Source organism: Falco biarmicus, chromosome 5 (genome assembly GCF_023638135.1).
Source record: "Falco biarmicus isolate bFalBia1 chromosome 5, bFalBia1.pri, whole genome shotgun sequence".
Lineage (NCBI taxonomy): Eukaryota > Metazoa > Chordata > Aves > Falconiformes > Falconidae > Falco > Falco biarmicus.
In genome coordinates this window covers 82,211,659-82,237,951 of record NC_079292.1, presented here as the reverse complement: position 1 = coordinate 82,237,951, position 26,293 = coordinate 82,211,659, and the positions used below count along the sequence as shown (strand labels likewise).

At 40.4% G+C, this 26,293-nt stretch overlaps 1 protein-coding gene across 2 annotated transcripts in view; it reads right to left on the bottom strand.

Moving 5' to 3' along the window:
- Positions 1 to 255: 255 nt before the first annotated feature.
- Positions 256 to 26,293, bottom strand: part of ANO2 (anoctamin 2) — a 191,750-nt gene continuing 165,712 nt past the window's right edge. The window contains exons 20-25 of one of the 2 annotated variants that reach the window (XM_056342011.1): positions 24,848 to 24,996; positions 12,773 to 12,925; positions 12,627 to 12,679; positions 10,486 to 10,667; positions 3,519 to 3,624; positions 256 to 1,944 (exon numbers count right to left, since the gene is read on the bottom strand). In XM_056342011.1, coding sequence (XP_056197986.1) covers positions 1,663 to 1,944; positions 3,519 to 3,624; positions 10,486 to 10,667; positions 12,627 to 12,679; positions 12,773 to 12,925; positions 24,848 to 24,996 — 925 coding nt within the window. In that variant the 3' untranslated portion in view covers positions 256 to 1,662. The remainder of the gene's footprint in view (positions 1,945 to 3,518; positions 3,625 to 10,485; positions 10,668 to 12,626; positions 12,680 to 12,772; positions 12,926 to 24,847; positions 24,997 to 26,293) is intronic. The other variant, XM_056342012.1, reaches the window with a different exon arrangement.

Here is a 26,293-nt window from a genome sequence, read left to right as displayed (position 1 = left end):
AGAGGTCAGACTTTTTTCAACGAAGTTAAACATTTACAATTTTATTCAAGTTGATGGTATCATTTAAAATTTTATCTACTGTGTAGAAGGGATAAATAACCCTAAATGAAATATTAAAAATTAATCTCCAAAATGAAATTTTCAATTGCAGCCCATCTTTAAACAGTTTTCTCATTTTCATTTTCTTTAGTCTAGGCATTAAATTAAAAAAAAATAAAATTATTATTTTCACATCTCTCATTAGATTACCAAAAGTTCTCATGGAAAAACATTTTTCCATCTGAGAACAATGAAATTCTTAGGCTTCAGAAATATATAAAATACTGTTATGATGTTTAAAAGCAATCATCTTGTATACAATGCCTGCAACTGCAGCACTTCTTTTGGTTTGTGTTTTTGATGGTTTTGAAAGCATTGTTGAGAAGATAATGAGAAGAAAATCTTTTATCAAGACTGAATATTAAGCCAGGTTAGAGACAGAATTTACAGTAAAAGAAACAGATTTTTTTACGAAAGTTTTATTTTCATTCATAACAGAATAAAGTTATTCATTAAATGCTTGTAGATGAAAGCTTGGTTAGTGAATACGTTTATCTTCCAATGAAACACAGTTCTGCATAATATTTTACTTTACAGTAAATGCACAACAGCAGCGACTTTTGTTACTTTACGTGCAATGTACATGAAAATGCCACATGATTTACAGGGCTCAATTCTGTTCTTACTCATCAGCTCCACACTGGTGCTAATTTAGTGGCATGATTCCTCTGGATACTGGCTGAATTCCCAGTCTAAGTGAGAGGAGGATAAACATGCAGGGTTTTCTTCGTTCAGGACAATGACTAACAACGAGCTTTGTTGGGTCAGTGGCCGACTTGGCAGTGCTGGGTTAACAGTTGGGCTCCATGATCTTAAAGGTCTTTTCCAGCCTAAACTATTCTATTACTATGATTCTAACAGCTTTACTTCATTCTGATGCATATGCTGTGGCCTCTCTGCTCATTAGCACATACGTTCAAGCTCCTGCTAAGCAAAACAATATATTTGTAGGTGAAAGTGCTCAGTGATTCTCATACCTTCTGTTTCCACAGCTCTGTGCCCTTAACAACAGCCCTGCCTGCTCTACAGAGACAGCACCAAGTGGCAGTGTACATTAGGAAGGCACAATGACTCCTGAAGACTCTGCAAGTTTATAAACCATCGACTGGCAGCTACAAGACATGAGGCTGTGCATTGTGTGCAGTTTGCCATGGTCGGTCAGGTCTGCCAAAAGATAGATACTAGAGCAGGAGTGTCCCTTCTGTTCCCTGTGCCCCATGAGGTGTCTGCAGGGAGAGGGACAGTTGTGGTCCTGCAGGGACTCCATGAGCAAGGAGAATGCCTGCATGCCTACCCAACTCACATGCAACACCACAAGGACTAGCTACAGCCACAATACAGCCCTTATCTTGCACTGATAAAGTCTGAAAAAGCTGCAGCCGAGATAACATATAAAATGTAAGGGAGACCCTTGCATAGGGAGTTTCTAAGAGAGCAGAATCAGCCTCCTTTTTGCTCCTTGTCTCTCCCTTGACTGTCTCTCCCTTCCTTGCTCCAGGTTCAGAATCACATCACACGGTAAGCAGCAGAGGTAAGCATGGTATGTTACCCTTCTCTAAGGAGTCACACTTCTGTGTGCTGCGAGCTAAAGGAGGCAAAGCTGCCTTTCTGACTTCGGTTAAACTGGCAGAAGCTGGCAGCCCGGAACCTTTCGCCTTTGGTTCCACTTTTGTGTTCCTGCTTGTCGCGTGTGATAAAGTTTTCAATCAGCTTCAGTTTTTCATGCTCTTCCTTCAGGAAGAAGTCAACAAGCAGGCTCTTCTCCTTTTTGATCTGTTCACTGATGTCCTTGGGGATGTCAGGAATCATCCAGTCAACCAGAACACTGAGGAACATCACCAAGTTCTGCAAACACAGCAACAGATGTCAAGCAAATATGAAAAATCAAAACCACTCACACTAGAGCAAACCCAAACTTTTACTGAAGCTGTGAGTCAGGTATCAAACATATTTCACTGATGTTGTGTGTTATTAAGCATTTGAGTAAGGCCTTAGCTGAAAAAACAGCTCACGCTTGTGCACAGCTCCCCTGTGGTGGAAAGGCTCAGTTAAACACATGCTTCATTTGCAAACTTTGAAATTGGAAAGGACTTGGATTCATCAAATGATTCACAGTCTAAGTAGCTAAACCAACCTTATTCTTTACAGGTGTCCAAAGGTGCTCAGTTCTCAACATCAAATTCAGTGAGACTGAGTTCAGAATCAACTACTATAAGGGCAACATCAGTGAAAGCATCCTCCAATACAATCACATCCATGTGTTTCCAGTGTGGCCTGAGCAGACAGCAGACAACTGTCATGGTCATTCTGTCCTAAAATCCTTCTGTCTGTTGACAAGCAGGATTTTTTTTACACTACCGCAGCATGCAAGCCACATTCCTGAACCTCAGGTGTCAGGGTCATTACAGGTGATGCTCATAACACAGAGGCAGGAAGCAGACTGGGCAAAAAGTTTTGCTTGTTTGTGAAGTGTATAGGTAAATTATGCTTTGGGGTTTATATTAACAGGATAATGCTTTGAAAACTGCTGTGTTGTGTAACGCCTCAAAATGTGTGGCAACATTTGCTGACAAGGCTACTAGCATGAACCCTCCGTCCTCATCCGAGACAATGGAGCTAATTAAGCAAGGAATGTACTCTGGCAGAACAGGCAGGCTATTTGAAGCCCAGCATGACCCGTTGGTTTCAAATGTTTTGCACCAGTGGTGGAAAATTACTAAAGTCAGAGCAAAGAAGCAGAAGAGGGCAATATAAACCAGGCAAGACTCTCAGTCACACTTAGAAACATTCGGCAGGTGAGGAGAAGAAACAGGCAGATTTCAGTATGAGGGATGGGACCAGTTTGACTTTAGAGGGATCCCAGATCATGGAGGCGGCTTCTGCCATTCGGAAGGCTAAGCCGTGGTAGCAAATTCCTTGCCAATGAAATCTTCACACTGGGGAGAATTTATTCCATGTATTTGTATAAAGTAGCAAAAGACCTTGGAGGATTTATTACTTCTGTTTATTTCTTTCTTTGGGTATAGAACAGCATTTAACAAGCCTACGCAGCATTTATGTGCTTTTTACAAGTGGTGCCCCTGAGAGTATAAAAGCTGATAAAATCCACTTAACTGAACCATTTGAGAGCCCAGGGTGTTTTGGGGATCACTGCTAGTGCCAGGGCCTAATGCAAGCTGTGGGGCTTCCCTTCCATGAAGGGGGAGGAAAGGTCTCCTGAGGAGCCATGCCGCAGTGCTCCGAAGGGAGAACCTGTGCCGCAGCCCCCTGACACCTCAGCAGGCTCGGTGCGAGCACATCAGGCTGGGTATTTGCAAACAGAAAAGCTCTATTGGACATGGGCTTCTTTGGCACATGCTTTTTCATCCATTTGTTATGATAACTCTATGACTGAAATTGCAGCAACTCAACAGACTTACCTGAAACAGAATAACAAAAGCCAAGCGAGCGGATAAGACTGCCCAGTACTGCTTAGAAAACTCATACTGATTTGGGGACCAAGGTGGTTCTCTGTAGTCTTTGAACCTGCCGATGGAGACAGCTCAGTTATCACACAGTTCCAGCAATCTCCTTCTGCACCTATTGCCTTGATTTACATGATCTTCCAATAGCAAGACCTAAAGAATCAAATCCTCCAGATGTTCCTACTTCAATCCTTACCATGAAATACAACTCCAGAATTAGAGCTGGACTATCTCCACTAAATTTAGCAAGCTTAGTCTGGTTTTCACGGTTGTAACCAAAATCAGAACATTGTTCTAATGTTGGAAATTTCCAGATTTTCCAGGATTTACAAACATCCCTTTTTTTTGGTTAATGTTAAAATGATCTCAGAGTACAGGGAATAAAGTGTTGAAATCAAAGCAAAGACACAGTCCAAAGCATTTTCAGCCTAAAGGAGACAAGCCTGCATGCATCGCACCTAAACCTTGATTAATTTAGGAAATAGTTCAGCCCACATACAATCCAACTCACAGTTTGGTGGTCCCTCTCTTTACATTAACGACAGGGGGAGCCATGGGAAAGGCACTTCCTAAATTAACTGTCTATCCTTAGACAGGATAAAACAGAGCCTTAGTGGTTTGGTGTAAAGGCTGATGCTTTTAGTATTATCATCAATCACTTGGAAGAAAACAACAGGCTAATAAAAGTCACAGATGCTCCTAAATGGGAAAGTTTTGCAAATAGCAGGAAACACAGAAAGCAATAAGAAACACAGACAGGAAACACAATAAGAATAATCTGGGGAAATGGAAAATAATTAAAACTAAAACAATTGAAGGATCCTTGAGAGGATAGAGTTTGAAAGAAAATGCAATGAAAATAGCCTGGAGCTTACAGTGGCTAGCAAGTTAGCACAAGTTTGAAATATGGCAGTAGGACATTATCACTTCTGGATGTATAAACAAAATGCACGATGGTGCTGGAGGCATTAGCCCTTCTCTGAACAGCTCCGGTAAAGCCACACCTGGAATGCTGCATGCGGTCATTCAGCTGTGGGGATTTCAGAGGGGAAAAAAGGGGGGAGGGGGGAAAAAAAAAAAAAAAAAGAAAAGGAAAAATATAGCAACAAATTGAAGGCAGATCAGCTAAACAATCCAGGGGCTGAAGAGACTGACTCACCAGAAAAGATTAAAGAAGAGCACATGTATTGCTCCACTTTGGTAAGTAACAGCCACAGTTGGACATGATAACCATGCACAAATTGTGCCCTTAGGACTGAAAGGGATAATTTAGTGCTGTTCACAGTGTTTGACTAGGAGTAATGGGATGAAATTAAGAAAGGGAAAATCTGTTTTGAATACCACAAAACCCTTCCTGACAGTAAGATTCATTAGACTGTGGAAAAGCCTCCATTGGGGGATAATGGAGAAGGTTCATATATAATATCTGTCAGCTTCAGTTCGCAGGTGTGTTTACCAAAATTACCTTCAGGTTCTACTTACATGGGTTTGCATGTTAAATTGTACATTTACAATCCACAAATCCAACCTGCCCCACACACCCCCACCCCCCCAAGAAATCCAGTTCAAAATGCTGGATGTAATTCTGTGCTGCACCTTCTGGAGCAAAGGACACAAGGTACAACCCACGATGGGGAGAGGGAGGAGGAAGAGGAGGAAAAAACTACTTTAAATTGGGGGCTGTATCCATTTATGGAAGCACTGTCTGGTCTGTGTTAGACTCGGGATTATTTTGTTCAGTGGTGCATGCACCGCAGCCGAGCTCTCCGTCCTGTTTTACATGGGATTCCTGTTCGGTCCTGTGCTGTGCCTGCACTGTGCGATTCCCCCTCTGGTACCTTTCCATACAATGTGGACTCCTGCATGTTGCTCAAATCTGTGTATGAGGCTGCAGCCAGGGCCAGAGCCAGTTCCCTTGAATTTTATCTGCTTGAACATCAAAGCCAAGGAAAACCACTGAGTTTGTTGTGGATTTTTCATAGCGCTATAAATCAACCTCAGTCTTGAAATGGAGCCCAGGTTCACCTGGAAGGGTCACCAGCTGTGGTAGGTTTTCCATTTAATGTACTCTGAGCTTCACAAACTATGTAAGTGTTGCAGGACATCAGACCCCATGGAAATATCACCTGGCTCAGCTGGAAATCACGCTGCTTATGATGCCTGAATCTACATTCAGCAGAACACTACCAAATGATTTATGGTGAAGGGAGATGTTATTAGAGCTATAGACAAGGTAGCTGGGCCTCCTCCTCACCTTCCTTTTTAATTATTCTATTAGCACATGGGACCTCAAAGCACAATAACCCGGGCCTTTTCTAACCACTATGTTCTACAGGTAGTTTCTTTTTCAAAAAGACCATCTTTTCCCTCACCTCTTCAGTTCTTCATTCTTAATATATTTGATAGAGCAGGTACACGAAGAGCAGGAAATGACTGGTGCTGCAAGGACTATTGTGTTTCAAAAATAGCAAAGAACCCTAATTCCACTGAAAAAGGACAAGAATTTGAAGTAGTCAATGTACGTTAAGAATAGAGCACAGAAAAGTTTTGAGAGAAAAAAGAAAAATACACACTGAAAGCAGAGAAATGTTGGGGAAGTGAGGATGGATGGAGAAGACCATGAAAGACTTAGATGAAACTGAAGCCAGAGATAAGAGACGTACGCTAATATAGCTCGAAAGTATATTGTGTATATATAAAGTATATTGTGACGGAAAAGAAAGAGTGGTAGAAAAATGAAAATGTGTATCTAGGTGGAATTGCCAATCAGTTTAAATAAACTGATGTGTTTAATTTCCTTTTTCAGCTGGTCTTTGACAAGGTATTGAGGAAAATATGCCTGAATTACTAGGGAGTAGTGTTTCAGCAGTGCAGGAATATTTAGAGAATCATTCAGGGAAAATCATTATGATCTACCACTGATCACCAGGAGCAGATGAGATGAATCCCAGGACATTAATGAATTCATTCAAAGACACTTTATAAATTTGCTGAATATTGGAGCAGAGTTGTGCTAAGGGAAAAGTCTTTTTAATGACTCCCTATCTGCTGCTTTCTTCTTTGCAGTGCCATCAGCATGCTTTCATGTACTCCATTATCATACCATGCTATAAAGATTCAAAGGGCAACACCAATTTTAAAAAAAGTCACATAACTTAGCAAGGTTGGCATTTAACCTGCCTTCAGCTACACAAATGTTGTTTTTCTCTGAAAAAAAAAAATCATTACAACTAATGCTATGCGTCAGAATGTCGTTACAGCAATGTTTATTTGGAAGCAGTGTCAAAGAGTTCACAGCATTGTAGAAAATGCTGCTCAAAATATTCAAAGAATGTATTCTGGATGTTTGGTGTGAGAGTTGTTTCTGGCTTGTTACGGTTATTTTTAAGATACCTTAATCTCTGGCAATGCCCGTAAGGAGCAAAATGCAGGATTATTGTAACCACATTTATCTCCAGAGGTCACAGAAATCTAAGAATAAGAGAGGTCAGCTTGTTCCCAACATATTTGCCAGAAACAGAAAAACAGATTTTATTTCCAGCTTAAGGGACAGTGTTTGTTGCCTGTCTCTTGGGACACAAGCTAGATACCCCATATTTTATCACAGCCATAGTTTTGTCCAAAGCTGAGATTCTGATAAGATTCAAATGAGGCAGACGATAATGAGAAACAGTGAATGTGGATGCTGGCATCTCTTCCTAATTGTTTCCTGATAACGGAACAGAAATGCTCTCATGGTTGTTTCTCATTCGGACTAGTACATGGTCAAACATTTAGTATATGCTTCTTTTCAATCAATTACTTTTTTTTTCTTTTTTGCTTGGTTTTTTTCTTTTTTTTCTTGGTGGCATAGGCTTGGTGTTATCAGGCAGGGACCACTTTTATACCTAGTGTGGATTATTCATTTCTCCCTGCATTTTGGCTCTGTTGAATCCATGCTAATCAGAAGAGTGCGTTTAATCACTGTTGTTAATGTACACATTTCCAAATACACTGGCAGTCATACACTATTGATAGAGGCCAGTGCCTGAGACCAGGTAAATAGTAGCAAAGTGAAGGCAGCAAAGTCACAGTGAAGTAGGAGATCCATATGGATCGACATGCTTGTTGAAGGAAAACAGGCTAATTTGGGGATACAAATTAAAAAGTGTTTGGAACTGAGAGCATAAAAGAATTTCATAGATTTACAAGTCTGTCAGAAAGTACAGAGATGCTGCATGCTCTTACATAGAACTTTATACTAAGAAATAACTCCTGGTAACACACTGAAATAGTGAATATAGCAGAGTTTACAGGGAACGATATTTTGAGCAAAGAAAGAGGACAAGCCCCATGTTTAAGGTGCTTTACCCTGTCTGCCACAAGCAGAGCAGCAGGTAGAGCACAGCATGTGGCTTTAAGCTCTGGAGAGCTTTAAGCAGCCTCAGCTCCCACCTGACCTCTTCCCAAGAGGCAGCAGGTCCCTTTAACAAAGTTCCTGACACAGGGACTTGGCTGTGCTGAGTAATATGTTCTCTCTTTACCTGCTTAAAGTTAGCAGTCTTATCTGTGCACTCATCTGCCCTCAGTTATAGTCAGGATAAGAGGGTGGGTGGGTCCCCAAGGGCATCCCACAGGCAGTGCCCGAGTGAGGGACCAGGCTTCTTCTCTCTGCATTCACTGTGCTTCCAGTGAAGGAACTGGGATGCATCACTGTTGTGGGTTGTAGTTGGGTGAGATAAATACCCTGCTTAAAGTCAGCGTGATCCTAAGTATGACTGAAGTTGGCTTGCACAGGAGCAGGAGATAAACATGCACAAACTACATTGAACAATGCCAACTTTAAGACTTCTCTCTTGTAAATAATCACATTATGATATTTAATATATTCTCTAAGATGGGTGTTGATTTGTAGGCCTCATTGAAGAGCGTCTGTCTACCCCTTCTCAAGATATTTGAGCAAAACATCTTATTCCCTGATAAAATCAGAACGCAAAATCCCCACTGATTTCATGGGAGATAGGTATATAGCTTACGTGTAGAACTGTGTCGTCATTTAGAAGCAAGGGGAGGTTTTTGGCTACTTCAGGAACCTTGCTAGACTATGATCCCTTAAAGAGTCAGTGAAAAGAAGTGAACTGTCCTGAAGGGCAATTTACAGCACCTGTTACAAGCATAATCACGATGTTATTTTCTCTCTTTACTTTTAAGTGGCTGCCTGTTTCTAAATTAATTTATTTTTTAGAAGGGTAAAATAAGCTAATATTTAAAATTACCTGAATTTTGAGGATTTTCATTTTTAAAAAATCAAAACATTTCATTTATTTGAAATATTTTCTCTTCCCAACTTTAACAGGAAGACAAGGATATTGGTAGGACAAAAATGTGCATCCACTAGGATTACCTTTAGTTACAAGCCTTCTATGTCATGCTGAGAATTGCTCTTGCAAATTTATAGAAGAAACTGATGGTCATAACTTAACAGTAACCCTAAACAAATCTCCATCTGCCTTAGCTATCTCTGTCTACTCTATAAATACAATTTCTTTGAGAAAGTGAATGTCAGATATGCAGAAATGTAGGGATCACTGGAGAAATTTACCTGTTTCGAATACATATGTATCAAGAACAATGATTTCAAGTGAATGGGAGGAAAGAAGAAAGAATTCTGAAGCTCTAACTAGAAAACACTACTCAATATTTACTGTATCTACAATACTAGCAGTATTTTCTGGCTGTATCTGAGAATGCAATAAACCAGAAAAGGCCCATCTGATGATAGATGGTATGTGAATGTCACCTGTAAGATTTGTCTCATCTTTCTGCTCTGCTTGGTATCTGATCTTGTGCCCTTGATTTGACACTAATGCTGAGAGAATACGGTGATAGATTTTAAGAATCCTCCCTTTGACATCTTAGCCAACATTTTTTCAGAATAAAACCACAGTACGAAAGCATGAGAGCCAAAACCTGTGTTTGAAAAAGGAGGCTGGGAAAGACAGAGGTGAAACTAGTTTTAGAACTAGGACAGCTTTAGCTGGCAACTTTCAGGAGCTCTAGATTCAAAAACCTTGCCACACATCAGAAAAAGACAGCAAACATATGCAAATATATTATGCATCAAACCAAGGAAGGCCTCTTACAGACCTGTGTGTAGTAAAATGCATATAAATGAAGGTTTGCTTCCAAAGAAAATGGAAGAGCAAGATTTGTGATGAATTCTTGCCATCGCAGAAGCTAAGCACAGTGTGATTTCAAAGAAGTCCAAAAGGAAGGTGGGGAAAACACTGACCTGAGGAGCTCAGTTTTGAACAGCCTTGGGTTGTATTGCTTTAAAACAGCTCTTTGAAGTTCTGTATATCTTTATAAAAAAAATCAAGGTTACTTTGAGAGCCCTGGAACTGTGTTAGTGATTTCTCATGCACTGGAACTACTCCATAGGCAGTTGCACTATGGGACCAGTGGACTAGATATCTTGGATGTATTTTACAAGAAGCTGAGCCTCGTTTCCCCAGTCTGAAAAGATTAATCTAAAATATAGGATGTGTAGATGGAGAATGGTGCGAGTTTTAAAGATGGGCAGAATATATTGTAAACTCAGATCTCGTCAAGCAAACACTGAACTTAAAGAAAAAGAAAGCCTGGTTCTTAAATAGTGGGTGTCCATTTTTTAAAAAAATCATTGTTTTTAATGAAAGTTATGTATTTCAATAAAGAAAAGGGGTTTTATTTGAGTAAGTCTACCTAAATTGTTTATTTTGCCTTTTAATGCACTGGAAAAGAACCTTCTAACATAATGAGACTACTCTAAGAGCTGTACTCTTACAGCCACCTTTTTAAAGGCACAAATATTATCAGTTCCCACTTGGAAAAAAAAAATTGTCTGACAAAAGACCCAAAGACATTACTTTGACTATACAAACTGTCATTAGAAGTCATTTACCTGCAGAATAAAACATCCTGTGCAAACGGGGAGTTTTCTGGCTGTGTTCCATCCTTGAGATGACTGACATTGAAGTATGACAGCGTGTGATTGATGAAGCCATGCATGGTTCCATTTTGACTGTATGCATATCGATACATAAGGCGTGGAATGAAATCAGATGTGACAGCAATTACAAAAGCCTGAGAAGTAAAAAAAAAAACCAAAAACCAACCAAACAACATCATCATGAATCTATGTCTAACGTGTTTCAGATTAAGTTAATTCAGGTGACAATTTTCTTGTTCAAGTACATTTGATGAATTGAGAGTTAAATGGCCAGACCTGGTACAGAAAGTATACTTATGTAAATGCACAGTAACCTGCTCTGTCTCCCCAGGGGAAGGTTGTAGTTAGGAAAGAGCAGTATTTCTTTGAGCATAGAGTAGCAAAAGCAGTTAATGTACTGTATATTTCTCTAACTCTTTCCACCCCTGGAGCCATTAAGAAATTTATAACTAGTTTAAAAAAAAAAAAAAACAAAAACAAACACAAGAACACATAATAGCTAGCTGGTATAATTTGGAGTATAATTCGGTGTAGTTACATGGTGTTATCTGAGATAAACCAGTTGAATGTAAGGTAACCATCCTCCATTTTCCCCTCTGCATCTGGGTTTACACATCTGATATCAGTGGGTCTAACACTAGTATAAAACTGGTATAATTGTGAAGTGAATCAGACAGAATTATCTAGATTGTATCAATAAGAATTCATTAGATTCATTTAAAACTTCATTTTGCTAAATAGTTCTGCATCACTATTATCCAGATGGAGACGCAGAACTGGGCATTCAGTGGTTTTCTTTTTTAAAATCGGGTATGCACATATATAAACTTCTGTCAAGAAAAAGTAGCTAACTGATATTTAGTTGAATCACCAGGAATCCCCAGGAAATAAAAATGTCTGACACACAAAATGATCCAGGACATAAATCTTCAAAGTGTATTCAAATAAAACCAAGAGGCTACAGAGTTTTGCTCTTCCAGCACAGGTCAGTGCTGGAAACCTGAAATCTGTGCCTGACAGCAAAATTATGGGTATGTGCAGGGCTACACGGATTTCCTACCTTAAATCCTGCAAACTGCTAAGCCATAAATGAGCAATGCTCCACCCAAGTGAAACAACACTGCTTCTTTGGAGGCATTGTAGTTCTCCCAGTTGTAATGATAGCTTACATACTGCCACAGCATGCTGTTGTGCTGGAAGCTATTGTACTAGGTACATTGCGTAACACCTCTGCACAAGGTTCCCCTTCAGTAGTGACAATCAGTTCCCTTTCTAAAGTTCCTTGGTATCTTTGGTATTTTACAGTTGCCCTTGACCTTAAAAGCTTTTTCCAACCTAAATGATTCTACGAGCTTATGATCTGTGGTTCAAAAACCCACTAGATAGTTTTATCATTAAACTCCTAGGACACAAGCCTTTTTTATCTTAAAGCATACACAGGAAAATTTTACTTAAGGAATACATGGAGAACAATAAACATAATATATCCGTATACCAGACACTCGTGTTCATGTAATTATTCTTGTTCTATGAAAGAATATAATTTTCCATTAAGATTTTGTAGCTTGGGGAGCATGTAGCCCAAATAATAATAATAAAAATATTTTTAAAAACCTACCTTTACAGAAATACTCACTCTGTGAGAGAAATTATATTTAGGGTTATAGCCATAACTGTATATATCAGAACAAACGCTTATGCTATCTAGTCAAAGGACTTTCTGCTCCTGGAATCCAGGACGATGTATTTACATACTTTTCATTCATGAACAGATATCCCAGCAGAATAACAGTAAAAGGCATGGATGTGAATAAGAAGTAGATCTTTAATAGTTATCTGGAGTGTTGCCTGCTTATGTTGCTTTTATTGGTTGTTCTTGCATGAATTAGTCTTCCAGTCCTACATGATATGAGGACAGAGAATTGTTTCTAGTGAAATTGTGCTTTACACTTCCACAAGAATGAACTGGATAATTTAGATTTTGTTGTATTTTATAGCAATTGAGAAAGTTAGACTTGACTTTTAAATTATGTCGGAGGGACAATATAAGCTCCCAAGATCATTGTTAGAAACTGGTGTAACCAAATACTTACATTAATGATAACTGAAAGCTTTCCAATACCACTCAAAATGTTATACCAAATTCCTGTAAGTGAAAAACATAACTTATTAAATGATTTACTATCATTTTACTTCTTTCTTATTGAATTTTTCACTGTAATGTTTTTTCATTGCTTACCTATATCTTTTGCTCTTACTGTGTCTGGCCTCCTCAGTTCAGTAACAAACTTTTTTGCATCAAGCCGGACTTCTATGATGTTGTTCAGGAGAGCAAAGAGCGGTGCCAGGGGGAAGGAGGCAACAAAGAGTGTGACGAAGCCAAACTGGATAACTAGAAGAGAAATATGTAATGTTTTTTAATATCTTCTGAAGGGAGCTGGTAAATGTAGCTGACAGCAAATTGTTAATGAGCTTCATGGGTTACAAAATCCATAAAACTCCACAGTTAGGTCCCAGTAATAAATACCACAAAGAAAAACTAGGAGAGAAAGGTTTGTGACTATGCTTTATGAATGTTTCTAGTAATACTTCTAGTCTCTAGCACAAGCACAAGCCAAAGTAAATAATAAATCTGATGAAGACAAAGGGTTCGGAGTTTATTCTTCCGCCTTTGTACATAATTAACTTATTAAGACTATGCTGTTCTTCCCTGTCCTTTTGCCTGTAAGGAAAACGATACACAAGCAAGCAAGAGGAGAAAATCTACAAGGTGTCACTGTTTCTTCCCAACTTCCTCTGGAAAACTTGGTAGCAATCCATCAAGAGCAGGAACAGAGTAAGTATCTTTGTGCATGCATGAGCCTGTGGTGTCATATAGCATTTTCATCCCTCCTTATGTCACTGATACCCTCCCAAATTAGAAATCTTCCTCTTTAAGTCCTAGCAAAGGAAAATGCTATTGTCACTTTTTTTTTTTTTTTTTTTTTGTGGGGTTTGCAATTTGGGTAGTTTGGGAAAAAGAAAGCACTTGTCCACTGGTTCTAAAGAACAATTAATATTACAATGGAGCACAGACCACCTGGATTGTCCATGCTTGCTAGAACAGATACACAGTAAGCCTGGCTTCTTCCACAGGGGAAAAAAACAAGCAACCAACCACCCAAGCAACCACCTAAAGAAACCACTCTCACTTTGAAGTGGGTGGGTGGTACGTTTTGTATCATCTTGTTCCCAGTACTAGACTACTAGTATCACAGAGTTCGGCTCAGGACCCATAGTATAATTATATAAACAAAAAAGCCCATATTGTTTTCTGAGTGAATTATGCCTTTTCTAGGGCATAGGCTGACCTGTCTTCATGCAAGTAATGTATCTTCCAAGCAGCTAAGGAACCAATGTCACCCTGCAAAAGCATAATGCTGACACAACTGTGTTTTTCTGACAAGTAGTGCTCTAGAGATGCTTGGAATAGTGAAGCAGAAAACCAAGTCTCTCCAAGCAAGCTTCTTAGATTTTTCAGTAAGCATAGTATCCTTAATTCCCCCTTCTATCAGTGGTGCTTCAGGATGTACCTCATCTGGGTAAATCTCATTTGGGTACAATTAGAGTCTGAAAAGGCTTGACTTTTTGGGTTGGTTTTTTTTTTTGTTTTGTTTTGTTGGTGGTGTTGTTGTTTCTCCTCCAAGGTGCTGAGGAATTAACAAATTCCCTAAAAGGTTGCATCTTCCATGGAAAGCAGGAAGCATCAGTCGTGAATGTTAAAAAACAAGGCTGGATCATTTCTTTGTAAAAATGCTACATTACTTTAGAGTAATACTTCAGGGAAGTGGAACGCTAATGAGGAGTAGAAGAAGAGGAAAGCGACTGAAAAGCATGCCGCCCAAATGCAAAGGCAGTAATCCAAATAAGATTAAACTGATAAATCTAACTATGATTTACATTTCAGAATTAAATAAACAGTACAGAAAAAGGGTTGGTGTGAATGAGGTCCTATTTTTCATGGCTTCTTTTTTGGCAAAACCCTATATAAGTTCTCTCTCCACTATTGTACTTTTTGTGAAAGCCTGGGGGTTATATGTGGCACAACTGTTTACTTTAAAATAATTTGTTTAGGCACTGTTGTCACAGCCTACAACTAACTGATAGAACAGGGTTCTCCACGATCTTCTCTTGCATGCATCTTTTTTTGTGTGCAGATTTGCAAGTTTCTGACTGACATTCCTGCTCTTTTCTTCTCAGTGACAATACATTTGCACAGTAAAGTGTTATCTCTCTATTATATATATATGGCTTTTTGATTTTCATTGTCGTTGTTTGCTTTGAGATACAGAGTATATCCTAACACACACTAAGATGGAGCTTTTTCAGAGCATACAAACATCTTATCCTTGAAATCAAACTTTCCTGAATATTTTATGTTCAGAGTCAGGAAAAGGAATTAACAAGGAAATAAAAACAGATGTTAGAGTAACGTCCCAAAAAACTGTGAAATGCTTAGAAAAAAACATAGCACCAAAATATGCCTTATTTGGCTTTAAGTGAATTTAGCAGGAATAGAGCTGGGAGGATTCTGTAAAAAGAGAGAGAGAGAGAGATTTGCAATGCTTTAAGTATGAACCACACACACATTTGCTTTGATGTTGTTTGCAGACCCTTTATTCTTTGCCTGGGAAAATGAAATTTAATTTTTTTTCAAGTTCATGAAAGAATGTTCAAGGTATGCAAAGGACTTCTGGACAATTATATAAATATGTCTTCACAGAAAACTCTCTGCCAGAAGTGTTTGTGTGGCCATCTTGAAATCTCTTCAGTCTTCTAGCCTCCCTTTTATAAAAGTGTGAATGACGCAAAAAGCAGGTAAAAAACCCCCTGAAAACAAAACCAAGCACGCTCCGATTTAGATGGTCTTGTGTAGTAAACTAGCAAACAATCATTCAAAACAAGCAGTCTGTGAACAGCCTCAGCAGCTTAAAGGTGTTTGTTTAATTTGGTCAGTATTTGTAGAAAAAAAATATGTCAACAAAGCTGCATGGATTAAAAAGAGAAGAATCCCTGCTCGGGTCCCAGAATCAATGTGGTCACAGCATCTTGGAGTTCTGTGGATGCCTGTCCAATCACAGTGGAAACATCTACAGTACTTTTTAGGGACTCACAAAGACTGTTCCAACAGGGACAGTTGATGCCGAGACATCCTATTTTTGGCTAGAGGACTTGATGGCAACCCTGGAATATCCTTTTTACCTTCACACTTCCGCCACAAGGTCTCCATACAAAATGACTTTAGTGGTCACGTACAAACCCCTATGACCCCACATAGAGCCCTGCCTGATGGGGCACGGCTATTCTTCTGGGCTTTCAGGCAAAAAGCTAGAGAGACCTGTGCCAGCAGTCAGACCTCCGGACATCCAGCATCTTTCATAGATTTCTTACTTGCCTAGTAGGCCAGCCTGGAGGCAACAGAGATGAACGTCACCCAGCCTCATGGCACAAGCTAGCAAACATATTCATTGAAGGCTGTGTATCAGGGGAAGTCAAGGACACGGTGAATAACATCTTCTCCTGGGGCATCAAAGCAGGAGACTAGCTGTGCTGTCAGTGACCTAGACTTTATTTCTGATGAGAGAAAAAACCCAAACCACATGCTATGGGTGCTCAGGACAAGCCACCTTTACTGTCTGACTGAAGCAGGAAAGAGACAAAGGCCTCAGAGCCAGCCCAAAAGGTTCACACCACCTCATGCCACATCTGCAACATCTTATCCAGGCTTAGGCTGCCTGGGCCCTGAGACAAAAACTATAAAAGACAAACAGCATCGAGAGAAGGCTCAGAAGTCTGCTTTTCATGGAAGCTGTTTCCCTGTGCACAGGGCCTGAACAGAACCCAGCCCCAACAACACCACGGCACATGCTGTCCCTCTAGCTGTGGCCTCCAAATTATAATTAAGAGCACAGATCAAGGCTTTTAAAGTATGGATTTGGAAGAGTGCTGGCTAGTGTTCTTGTGTAAGGCATACAGAATCAGTCCCCAGCATAAAACCCTCCATGGTAAATAACACACAGGTTGTAGATTTACACACTGAGCAGTACGAGTAACCCGGGTACCTTTTACATCAAAACCTAACCTAGAAGAAAGTTTTTTTTTGTTTTGGGTTTTTTTTTTATTATTATTCTGGGTTTTTTTTCTTACTTCTGTATCAATAATATCTGTGATGGGTTCATGTGTAACTGGAAGTAAACAACGGAACAATCACTCCTTTACAAAGCCACTTTTCCAAGTCCTAAGAAGAAACCTTTCAATACACAGCCAAGCCTGGCTGAGAAACTAAGGAAAAGGTGTAATTTACCACCCTATGGTGATAAACATATGCAACAAGCCTACACACAACAGGCTGAGTTGGTATTTTCAAATCCATCCTCATTATAGAGATTATAGAAAAATGCAGGTTTCTCTTCAATTATTCTCCCTCCCCCCCCCCCCCCCTCCCCCACTGCTGCCTCACACATTGCCTTTTTGACGGCTTTTCCTGCTTTAGGGGAAATTCTTCCAAACCTCCAAGATTAATCCTTATGGTAGTCGGTAGCTACAGACATTGGATCTAATAATTTTCTTCTTAAAATTCAAAAGGGAGTTTTGCCATTGATTTTTAACGGAATTTGGATGATGAAACCCTTTATTATTGCTTTTCTTCGAGAAAAAAAAAAAAAAGATTTAATTAATTACCACATGAACCTTGGACTCTTAGCAGTGTTAGATTGGAGAAGGGAAGACAAAATTAAATAAGAATCTAAAAGTAATTGCTGATGTCAGCTTCTTCTCAAGAAAACAGCAGTGGTAGAAATTTCACATGTTGACATGCATAATTTATCTGGTTTTGGAGCAAATTTCATAAAGCTTGTTTCATTAGAAATATCAATTTCAATATCAATAACATCAATTTCTTGCCAACTCCCATCACTGCAGGGTAGTTACACATGATGCAAACTTGCTACAAGCTGGAAAAGGAAACTGCTATATATGCTGCCTGCTTCAGGAATGCGTGTGGTCTGGTATATTGGGCTGCATCAAAAATCATTGCACATTTTTGGAAACAGGAAGGACTGATGACAAATTTGATACATGTTAACAGTGACAATTTATGTTTCAGAGTTCCATCAGCAAAATTTTCTGATCACTCAGGAACATTAAGAGTGTCTCTGCTGCAGAGTGTCTGCTAAAAAATACAACTATATATCTGTTAATAATATCAAAATAAACAGTTATCAGAAATTTCACTGGTGCAAATCAAAACTATGTGCAGACAAGCTATTGGCTGACAAGGCCTGTTCGAGAAAGAAGTTCAGCGTAGCCCACTGGCTGTAATCAGATTCAGAATTTCTCTCACTGACAAAATAAATCACAAAAGTTTTCCCAAAGGAAAACTTGGAGTGTATTTGTGATGGTGAAGTATTGGCCTCTCCCTCCCATACTGCCAGTATCTGTAAAACACACTGAAGTCAATGGATGTCTACCTGACTTGTAGACTAGGTTTTACCCTCTTATGTTTCCTTTTTATTTTTAGATTTATATGTGACTTCTACCTTCAAACTAAATCATAGAATCACAGAATCATAGAATGGTTTGGGTTGGAAGGGACCCTTAAAGGTCACCTAGTCCAACTCCCCTGCAACAAGCAGGGACATCTTCAACTAGGTCAAGTTGCTCAGAGCCCTGTCCAACCTGACCTTAAATGTTTCCAAGTATGACGTATCCACCGCCTCTCTGGGCAACCTGTTCCAGTGTTTCACCACCCTCATTGTAAAAAGTTTCTTTCTTATAGATATGTTTAAATCTTTGCTCTTGTAGTTTAAAACCATTACCCCTTGTCCTGTTGCAACAGTCTCTACCAAAAAGTCTGTCTCCATGTTTCTTATAAGCCCACTTTTAAGTACTGAAAGGCTGCAATAAGGTCTCCCCAGAGCCTTCTCTTCTCCAGGCTGAATGACCCCAGCTCTCCCAGCATGTCTTCATAGGAAAGGTATTCCATGCCTCTGATCATTTTTGTTGCCCTTCTCTGGGCCCACTCCAGTCCTGTGTTGAGGACTCCAGAGCTGGATGCAGTACTCCAGTCTCACCAGAGCAGAGGGGCAGAATCACCTCCCTTGACCTGCTGCCCATACTTCTTTGATGCAGCCCAGGATATGGTTGGCCTTCTGGGCTGCAAGCGCACACTGCCAGCTCACATTCAGTTTTCCTTCCACCAGTACCCCCAAGTCCTTCTCTGCAGGGCTGCTTCAATCCCTTTGTCTCTCAACTAGTACTGATATTATTGCCCTCACCCAGGTGAAGGACATTGCACTTGGCCTCATTGAAGCTCATGAGGTTCACATGGGGCCACTTCTCAAGCTTGTCCAGGTCCCTCTGGATGCCATCCTGTCCCTCAGGTGTGTCAGCTGCACCACTCAGCTTGGCATCATCTGCAAACTTGCTGAGGGTGCACTTGATCCCACTGTCTATGTCATTGTGAAGATACTAAACAGTACTGCTCCCAATATAGACCTCTGAGGGACACTGCTTGTCACCAGTCTCCATCTGGACATGGAGCCATTGACCACTACCCTCTGGATGTAACCATCCAACCAATTCCTACTCCATTGAGCAGTCCACCCACCAAATCCAAATGTCTTCACTTTAGAAAGAAGGATGTTGTGGGGGACTTTGTCAAAGGTCTTACAGAAGTCAATAGACAACATCCGTAGCTCTTCCCTTGTCTACTGATGTAGTCACTCCATCACTGAAGGCTGGTCAAGCAGGAATTGCCTTTGGTAATGTCATGCTGTCTGTCTTAAATCATTTCCCTGCCCTCCATGTGCTTTAACATAGCTTCTAGAAGGATCTATTCCATGGTATTCCCAGGCACAGAGGTGAGGCTGACAGGCTGGTCATTCCCTGTGTCCTGTTCTCCACCCTTTTTAAAAATGGGTGCAGTGTTTCCATTTTTGTAGTCACTGGGGACTTCACCTGACCACCATGAATTTTCAGATATCATGGGGAGTAGTTTGGCAGCTACATTAGCCAATTCTCTCAGGACTCTGGGAGGCATCTTGTCAGATCCCATAGACTTATGTGTTCCTCAGAGGGCCACAAACTGGATCTTCTTTTACAGTGGGAAGGGCTTAGCTCTCCCAGTTCCTGCCTTGTGGTTCATCCACTCAAGAGGTGTGGGAAGAGAGATTGCCAGTGAAGACTGAGGCAAAAAAGTTACTCAGTACCTCAGCCTTCTCCTCGTCTGTTGTTACCAGTTTATAATCATTGCTCATTGTGAGGGGTACACTCCCTTTGATCTTCTTTTTCTTGCTCTCCAAGGCTTCAGGCTTCCTAGTATAAGCAATCAGAACAAAAGGAAATCCCAGCAGCTTTGAAATGGGTATTCCAAAATTCAAGTGGGATAGTTATCACCAAAAACTCCTTTACCTGTGTCATATTGTACTGCAAAACACATCCTGAGATTGTTCCAAACACTATGCAAGAACTGACTGTGATTAGGGTACAGCTTAGCAAATGGCAAACCTGGAGTCAAGAGTCTTAGTTTGGGGAAAGGTTCTCTGTGTAGTCTTAGAGATGTCCGTAAAATACCCATCCTTAAAAATAGGAGCATCCTGGCAGAACAAACCTGAATGTAGTGAATATTCACACACCAATACATTGTCTGTCCATGCCTGTTTCTGCATGAAAACCCATCCATCATCTGGATTGGGGACCCCAAAGGCTACATTAAGCCCAGTCTACAGTTTCTTATTCAGCTGCTTCATTCCTGGTTGAGCAGATAGCCACTGAGACCAGTGGGAGCTTGCCTGAGTAAATCAGTGGAAAATTAAGAACCAAGCCGTGAATCATCAGTCAGATTTCTTTCTTCTCCTTAGTATCACCTCTTCTTAAATCCCAGTTATTCTGCCTCTTTAAGCAACTCGGGGTGGGGGGGGGTGGGGGGGAAGCTTCCTCTGCCTTGCTGCATTGTTTCCTTTCCCTCCCCCTCTCAAATCAAATTTAGAAAGACAGGTAAATAAGCTGTGTAACTGCCTCTTGCCTCGCCATTCCAGCTTGATGCCCTTCACAGCAGTCCCAGCTGACAGGTTCACTGCTGAGCTGCACAAAGTTCTTCCTGTCGGCGTGGGTGGTCTGAGTCACTCCGCAGTGAATCTGACAGCTGAGCACCGTGATATGGACCCGGGGCAACGAGCGGGCTGGGGAGGTGCAGCTTGGGTTTCATCTGCTGCGCATTCGTCTTGAATCCCACGGGCAGGGCATAGCTCGCTGTGGCACACCGCAAGGCTCAGCGAGCCAGTCTCTTCACTTGAGAAGCTAATTCTCCTGCTGTAAGCAAATGTTTAGATTAGTATTTCACCCATTCATTTGCGGGGCATCTATCTAATTATCCCTGAGTGACTGCAGGATGAGACACCCCACATTGTTTATGATCTAGGCACAAGGGACTAATCTAAAACACAGGCTTAGTGTCCCGTGATTTATAACATCAATAGCTTAGACCCTGATACTACAGGTTATTCCAATAAGACAGACCTTTGCATATAAGTGGTGTCCTTATCAGTCAAGTCAATCAAGGGTGATATCCTACACAGACATCTTGAATCAGGGTGATGGGATCATCTCAGATGCAATGGGAGTTTGCCACAGGTAACAGAGAGTGGAAAGATTTTCCTTCCAAACCTGGGCACTTTACATTAGGTCCAACTACAATTAGGGGAAAGCACCAATATGTAATGTTTGGAAACTGGGATATTCTAGTTCCTAACACACTCAAGGCTCCATCCTGCTTCTGTATCAGCCAGCCACACTTCTTGGTTGTCACAAAGCGTACTCAGCAGCCTCTGGCCCACTATAACTGGGAAGAAGTCTGGCTCCTCCTCACCTTGCCAGGGGCTTTTGCTGTAGTGGGCCATTCATTCTGCAACCAGTCGCTTGCTGTAGCTCTCAGAATGAATAAGATGACCTACCACAGTTGTGCAAGAACAAGAAATTAAATATTTATAAACAGTTGTATTTATTCTGTTTGTTTATTACCAATAACTTGAAGTCCTTGTCCTTAGAGAGAGCTAGCTAACCAGAAAGTTTTGGATGTTAAAGTGTACCATTTCTGAGTTATGCCTAAGCATAAAAACATATGAAAATGTTTACAAGGGAAAATGTCTATATTTTTTTCACCATTGTTTAACTTAAACATTGCAAATAAGTTTGCTAAAAGTTTCCACGAGGAAAAATCATCTTGGGTTGAAGTAATGAGTGGAAAAAAGCAGTCCTAAAGGAGAATTTTTCAGCAATGTATCATCATGTACAGAGAGGGATAGAGGAGGTAGTAGAGGCTGCAACACACAGCCAGATGCTAAGGTGAATTGAAACAACTGTGAGGCAGATGATGGCAGGTGAGGGCTTCTTTATGTCAACTTAATGGCATGACAGAAGGCAAGGTTCAGATCCATAAACACATCCATAAAAGAGATCCCCAAATCTGCCATTATATGAAATACCTCACATACACTTATGTATTTATATATTACATAAATCCATCGTTATATAAAATCCCATATACGGATTTATAAATATATTATACATTATATCTATAAATCAATATAGCTATTTCTATACAGAGAGATAAACCATACATGGTACTATTTTTTTTGTCATAAAATGCATTCTGTTTCAGATGTTTTGAGAATAGTGGCTTGTGAAAACAGGAGTTGTCACATACAATATTTAACAGATGCCTGGGTTTAGACAACATGCCCATTGACAAGCTGTGGTTCTCTCCTGAATACTTTTATGCCCTAAAGCTTAGGTTTGCCTAGATTATTTCTCTCCTTCCCCACCCACACCATTTCTCCTTTCTCCTTCCCTGCCTCTCCAGGGTCTACCCATGAGGCAGCTACAGGGCTGAGGGGTACCCTGCATTTGTGGTTTGTATCCAGTGTGAAGAGCCTGGTTTCGTACTTACTCCCTAGCATCCCTGTGTGCTGCTTCCTCTCAGGTTCATTTCCCTGAGGACAGCTGAAGTTGGACTGTGCCCCAGGGCCGCAGGACTGAGTTATTTGGTGAATAGTTGCACCTTTGTCTTCCTGGGTCCTGTTGAGTCATAGAGATCCTCCTTGGAGTTTATAACACACTTTAGAATGAGAAAGAGGTCATGTATACATATCTTTTTGGAATTCTCTATCAGATGCTTGATATATGTCCTTGACTAACTCATCTGTAGTGTGCTCCTTTCTCCCAGTGTTTGAACTGCTCCTTTTGGAGCAGTGGCTGAGTCTAAGTGGATGCATGGACATGTATGTGATCCTGGATTCCACCTGGCAGAAAACAGGAACTGCTGTCCCCCTGATGTGATAGTGTGGTTACCAAACATATAACTGGTGGCACATTGCCACTTCAAGAAAGAATTGCTCCCAGTCCCACCTGGGTTTCCACCAACATACTTATCTAATGTGGAAAAGCAATCCGTGGAGAAACCTTGAAAAAGTACTGATCTCTGCCACAGCTTAGCAGCAATTTAAGTAATTGTGAAAAACAGCAAGCATGTATGAAGACAGATTATATACACATGGTGGGCACCAGCTTTACAAAATTAGAATACTATTGACTTTAATAGAGTTGCTCCTACTTTACAGGGGTTTGAAAGATGACCAGATGTCTGGTAGTGCACCCCACTAGTGATGTCAGCCACTCCAGCAGGGTGGTGCATGCCAAGGAAGTACTCACATGCTATTTAAAAAACCTGGAGAATGTGTTGGTTAAAGACCTGTCCTGAAAGGTGGGACACTGAGAAATAATTCCCAGGTGCACCCTAGATTTCCTTAGAAAGTGTGGCCCATGCAATACCTGCAGACTGCAGCTTTCCATAAGAAAAATAGGAATAACAATTCTCCATTCCACTGTTTCTTTCAGCTGACTGACAAGCTCTTATAGGCTGAAGGTTCTCTCCTGTTGTATATGCATGTGGATTTTAATTTAAGCATAGCTGGGAATGCTGTGTACATGATTCAATGTCACGTAACATTCAGTCATGAACTAAAGTAATTTCAAAAGATATTCCTACAGTTCTCTTTTGTAAAGTTTTCTGTTACTTCTACAAGAAAATGCACATTTGTATTTTGGAAGTTACATATTTCTGCTACATTTGAAACATTAAGGAGCTATTTTAATTTTGGGAGGAGTTATACCGATGTTTGTGCTGCCGTTGAGAAGGACCTCAACAGGCTGGATAAACGGTCCAAGAGGAATCTCACAAAGTTCAGCAAAGGAAAATGCAAAGTCTTGCACCAGGTGAGGAATAACCCCAAGTACCAGTAGACACCAGGAACTGACCAGCTGGGAAGCAAATTGGCAAAAAATGGTCTGCACATATGGTGAACAGCATGTTAAACAAGAATGAGCAATATTCCATATCTACAAAGAAGGCAAAAGTCCTTCTGGGGTGCATTAGGAAAAGCATTGCCATCAGGTCAAGAGAAGGGATCCTTTCCCTCTACTCAGCACTACTGTGACCACAGCTGTAGTGCTATTTCCAGTTCTAGGCTCCCCAGTAGAAGACAGACATGGACATATTGCAGTGCATCCAGAGAAGACCACTAAGACAATTAAGGAATTGGAGGACCTGATGTACAAGGAGAAGCTAAAAGAGCTGGGATTGTTGTACCACAAGAAGAGAAGGCTCAGGAGGATCTTGCAAATATGTTGAGTGGATTAAAGAAGACAGAACTAGACTCTTCTCAGGGGTGTCCAGTGAAAGGACAAGAGGCAATGGACTCTAACTAAAATATAGGAAATGCTATTTAGGATATTTTTTTTTTTTTTTTACTGTAAGTGTGATCAAATACTGGTACAGGTTACAAAGAGAGAGGGTAAAGGCTCCATCTCTGGAAATATTCAAAACCCAACTGGACAAGTCCTTGAGCAGCCTGCTCTAGCTGACCCTGATTTGTTCAAAGGAGTTGGACTAGATTATCTCCAGAGGTCCATTCCAACTTTAACTATTCTGGTTTTCTGTGGCTGAATGGTTTCTATGCACTTTTCTCAGCTGGGAACAGTGGACTCTCACAGTACAAGTATTAACAGATACTAGGACTCATCATTATTGCTATGCTGATAATGTGGTAGACTCATAGGCCTGCTGTCTTGCATGTAATTTCTGCAAACTACAAGTGTTTTGGGTTTTTTCCCCATTAATCATGCCAATTTATGACATACAGTCATATGATATACAGTGATTGGTCCTATGTAAAGCTATGGTTATTGCAGAAAGGGAAAGGGAATTCAGAAAACTTACTCATTTCCATGTATTCTGGAGTCAGCCCAGTGAAAGGTTCCAAGATGTAGTCAAGATCCCATTGCTGATGGTCCTTTGATTGGTTGGTGTCCATTTCCTTTGGCTCAGTTCTTTCATCCTTCAGCTTCCTGAAGAACTTCTTTAGCTTCCTGAGGAATAAAAGTTTGGATTGAACCAAGTCGTCTTTTTTTTTTTCTTTCTTTCTTTTTTTTCCCTAATGATTTGGCCTAGGTTTTGCACAGCCACACAAAATAGATATATCGTGTTACTTTGATGCCCATAGGCTTAGTTTACGCCATGCTCTGAAGTTCTGATGCTGGTTATTGCCAGGTGACAGGTGGCTGGGGGCAGCAGTTCCTGTGTTCTTCTGTCAAGAGGGAAGTTACAACAGCATAACACTGTTAAAGTGGAGTTGAAACCAATACTTTTTCATAATTGTTTCTCTCTGGATATGTGTTGAATGGACATCTTCCAGAAGTTCAAGCACCTTGGACCTAAATAATACCAGTAATAAGTAATAGTCTCAAAAACAACACACTGAGCACCTCTGCCTTAAGAAAGAAAGAAAGAAACGAAATATCAGGAAGTAGTGTGATACCTCCATACCACATATCTAGCACAGGTGCACTCTCCTCTCACCATGAAACTTGGGAACTTCCAATATAGTATACTTTTAAGGTCAAAATGACTGGACATATTGCCAAAAAAAAAGAGGGTGCAAAAGCGTACTGATTCCTAAACCTGATGGACTTGTGAACATTTTAGCAGCAAAACTACCTGTTGTTCACAGTAAAAGGAAATGAACGCCTCTGCTAATAAACCTGCAGCACCAGAAAAAGAAGCATCTCCAAGATACTGATATGTCCAAAGCCATTTTGGACTCCGAAAATTATTATTGACTTAAAGCCAGTCCTGTGACCACCAGAAAACACCTGCAGTTCTTCAGGTTCCAGTGCTTTCTTATCACTAGCACATATACCTGACTTTATCTAAGTAGACAAAAAAAGATGCTGCTTGTGGAACCTTAAAGGGGAAGCACTCTTTCCTTTAACCAAAAGGATGCTACAATTAATGAAAATAATAAAATACATACCTATGAAATGTTAAGTGTAAGCATTGTCTTAATTTTATTAATAGTCTTTCATCACAGAGAAACACAATTCCCTTTTTCTATTTGGCATACAAACAGGGCTCCAAGTAATGGAGAGAATCAGATTCATAGAGTTTCAGCAAGGTAAGCAGAATTTGGTCTCAGAGAGGTGTATCATTCCTGTCATGCACAGACAGAAATCCTACCTTTGTCACTTTGGGTTCAGTAACAAATTATTGCTAGAAAAGTGTCACTTGGGATATATGCAGAAACAGCCTCTTCAGTTCCCCACAATGCACCCCCTACTGGAACTCACTGCGGAAGAACTGGAACTCACTGGAACTTCTCTACAAGTT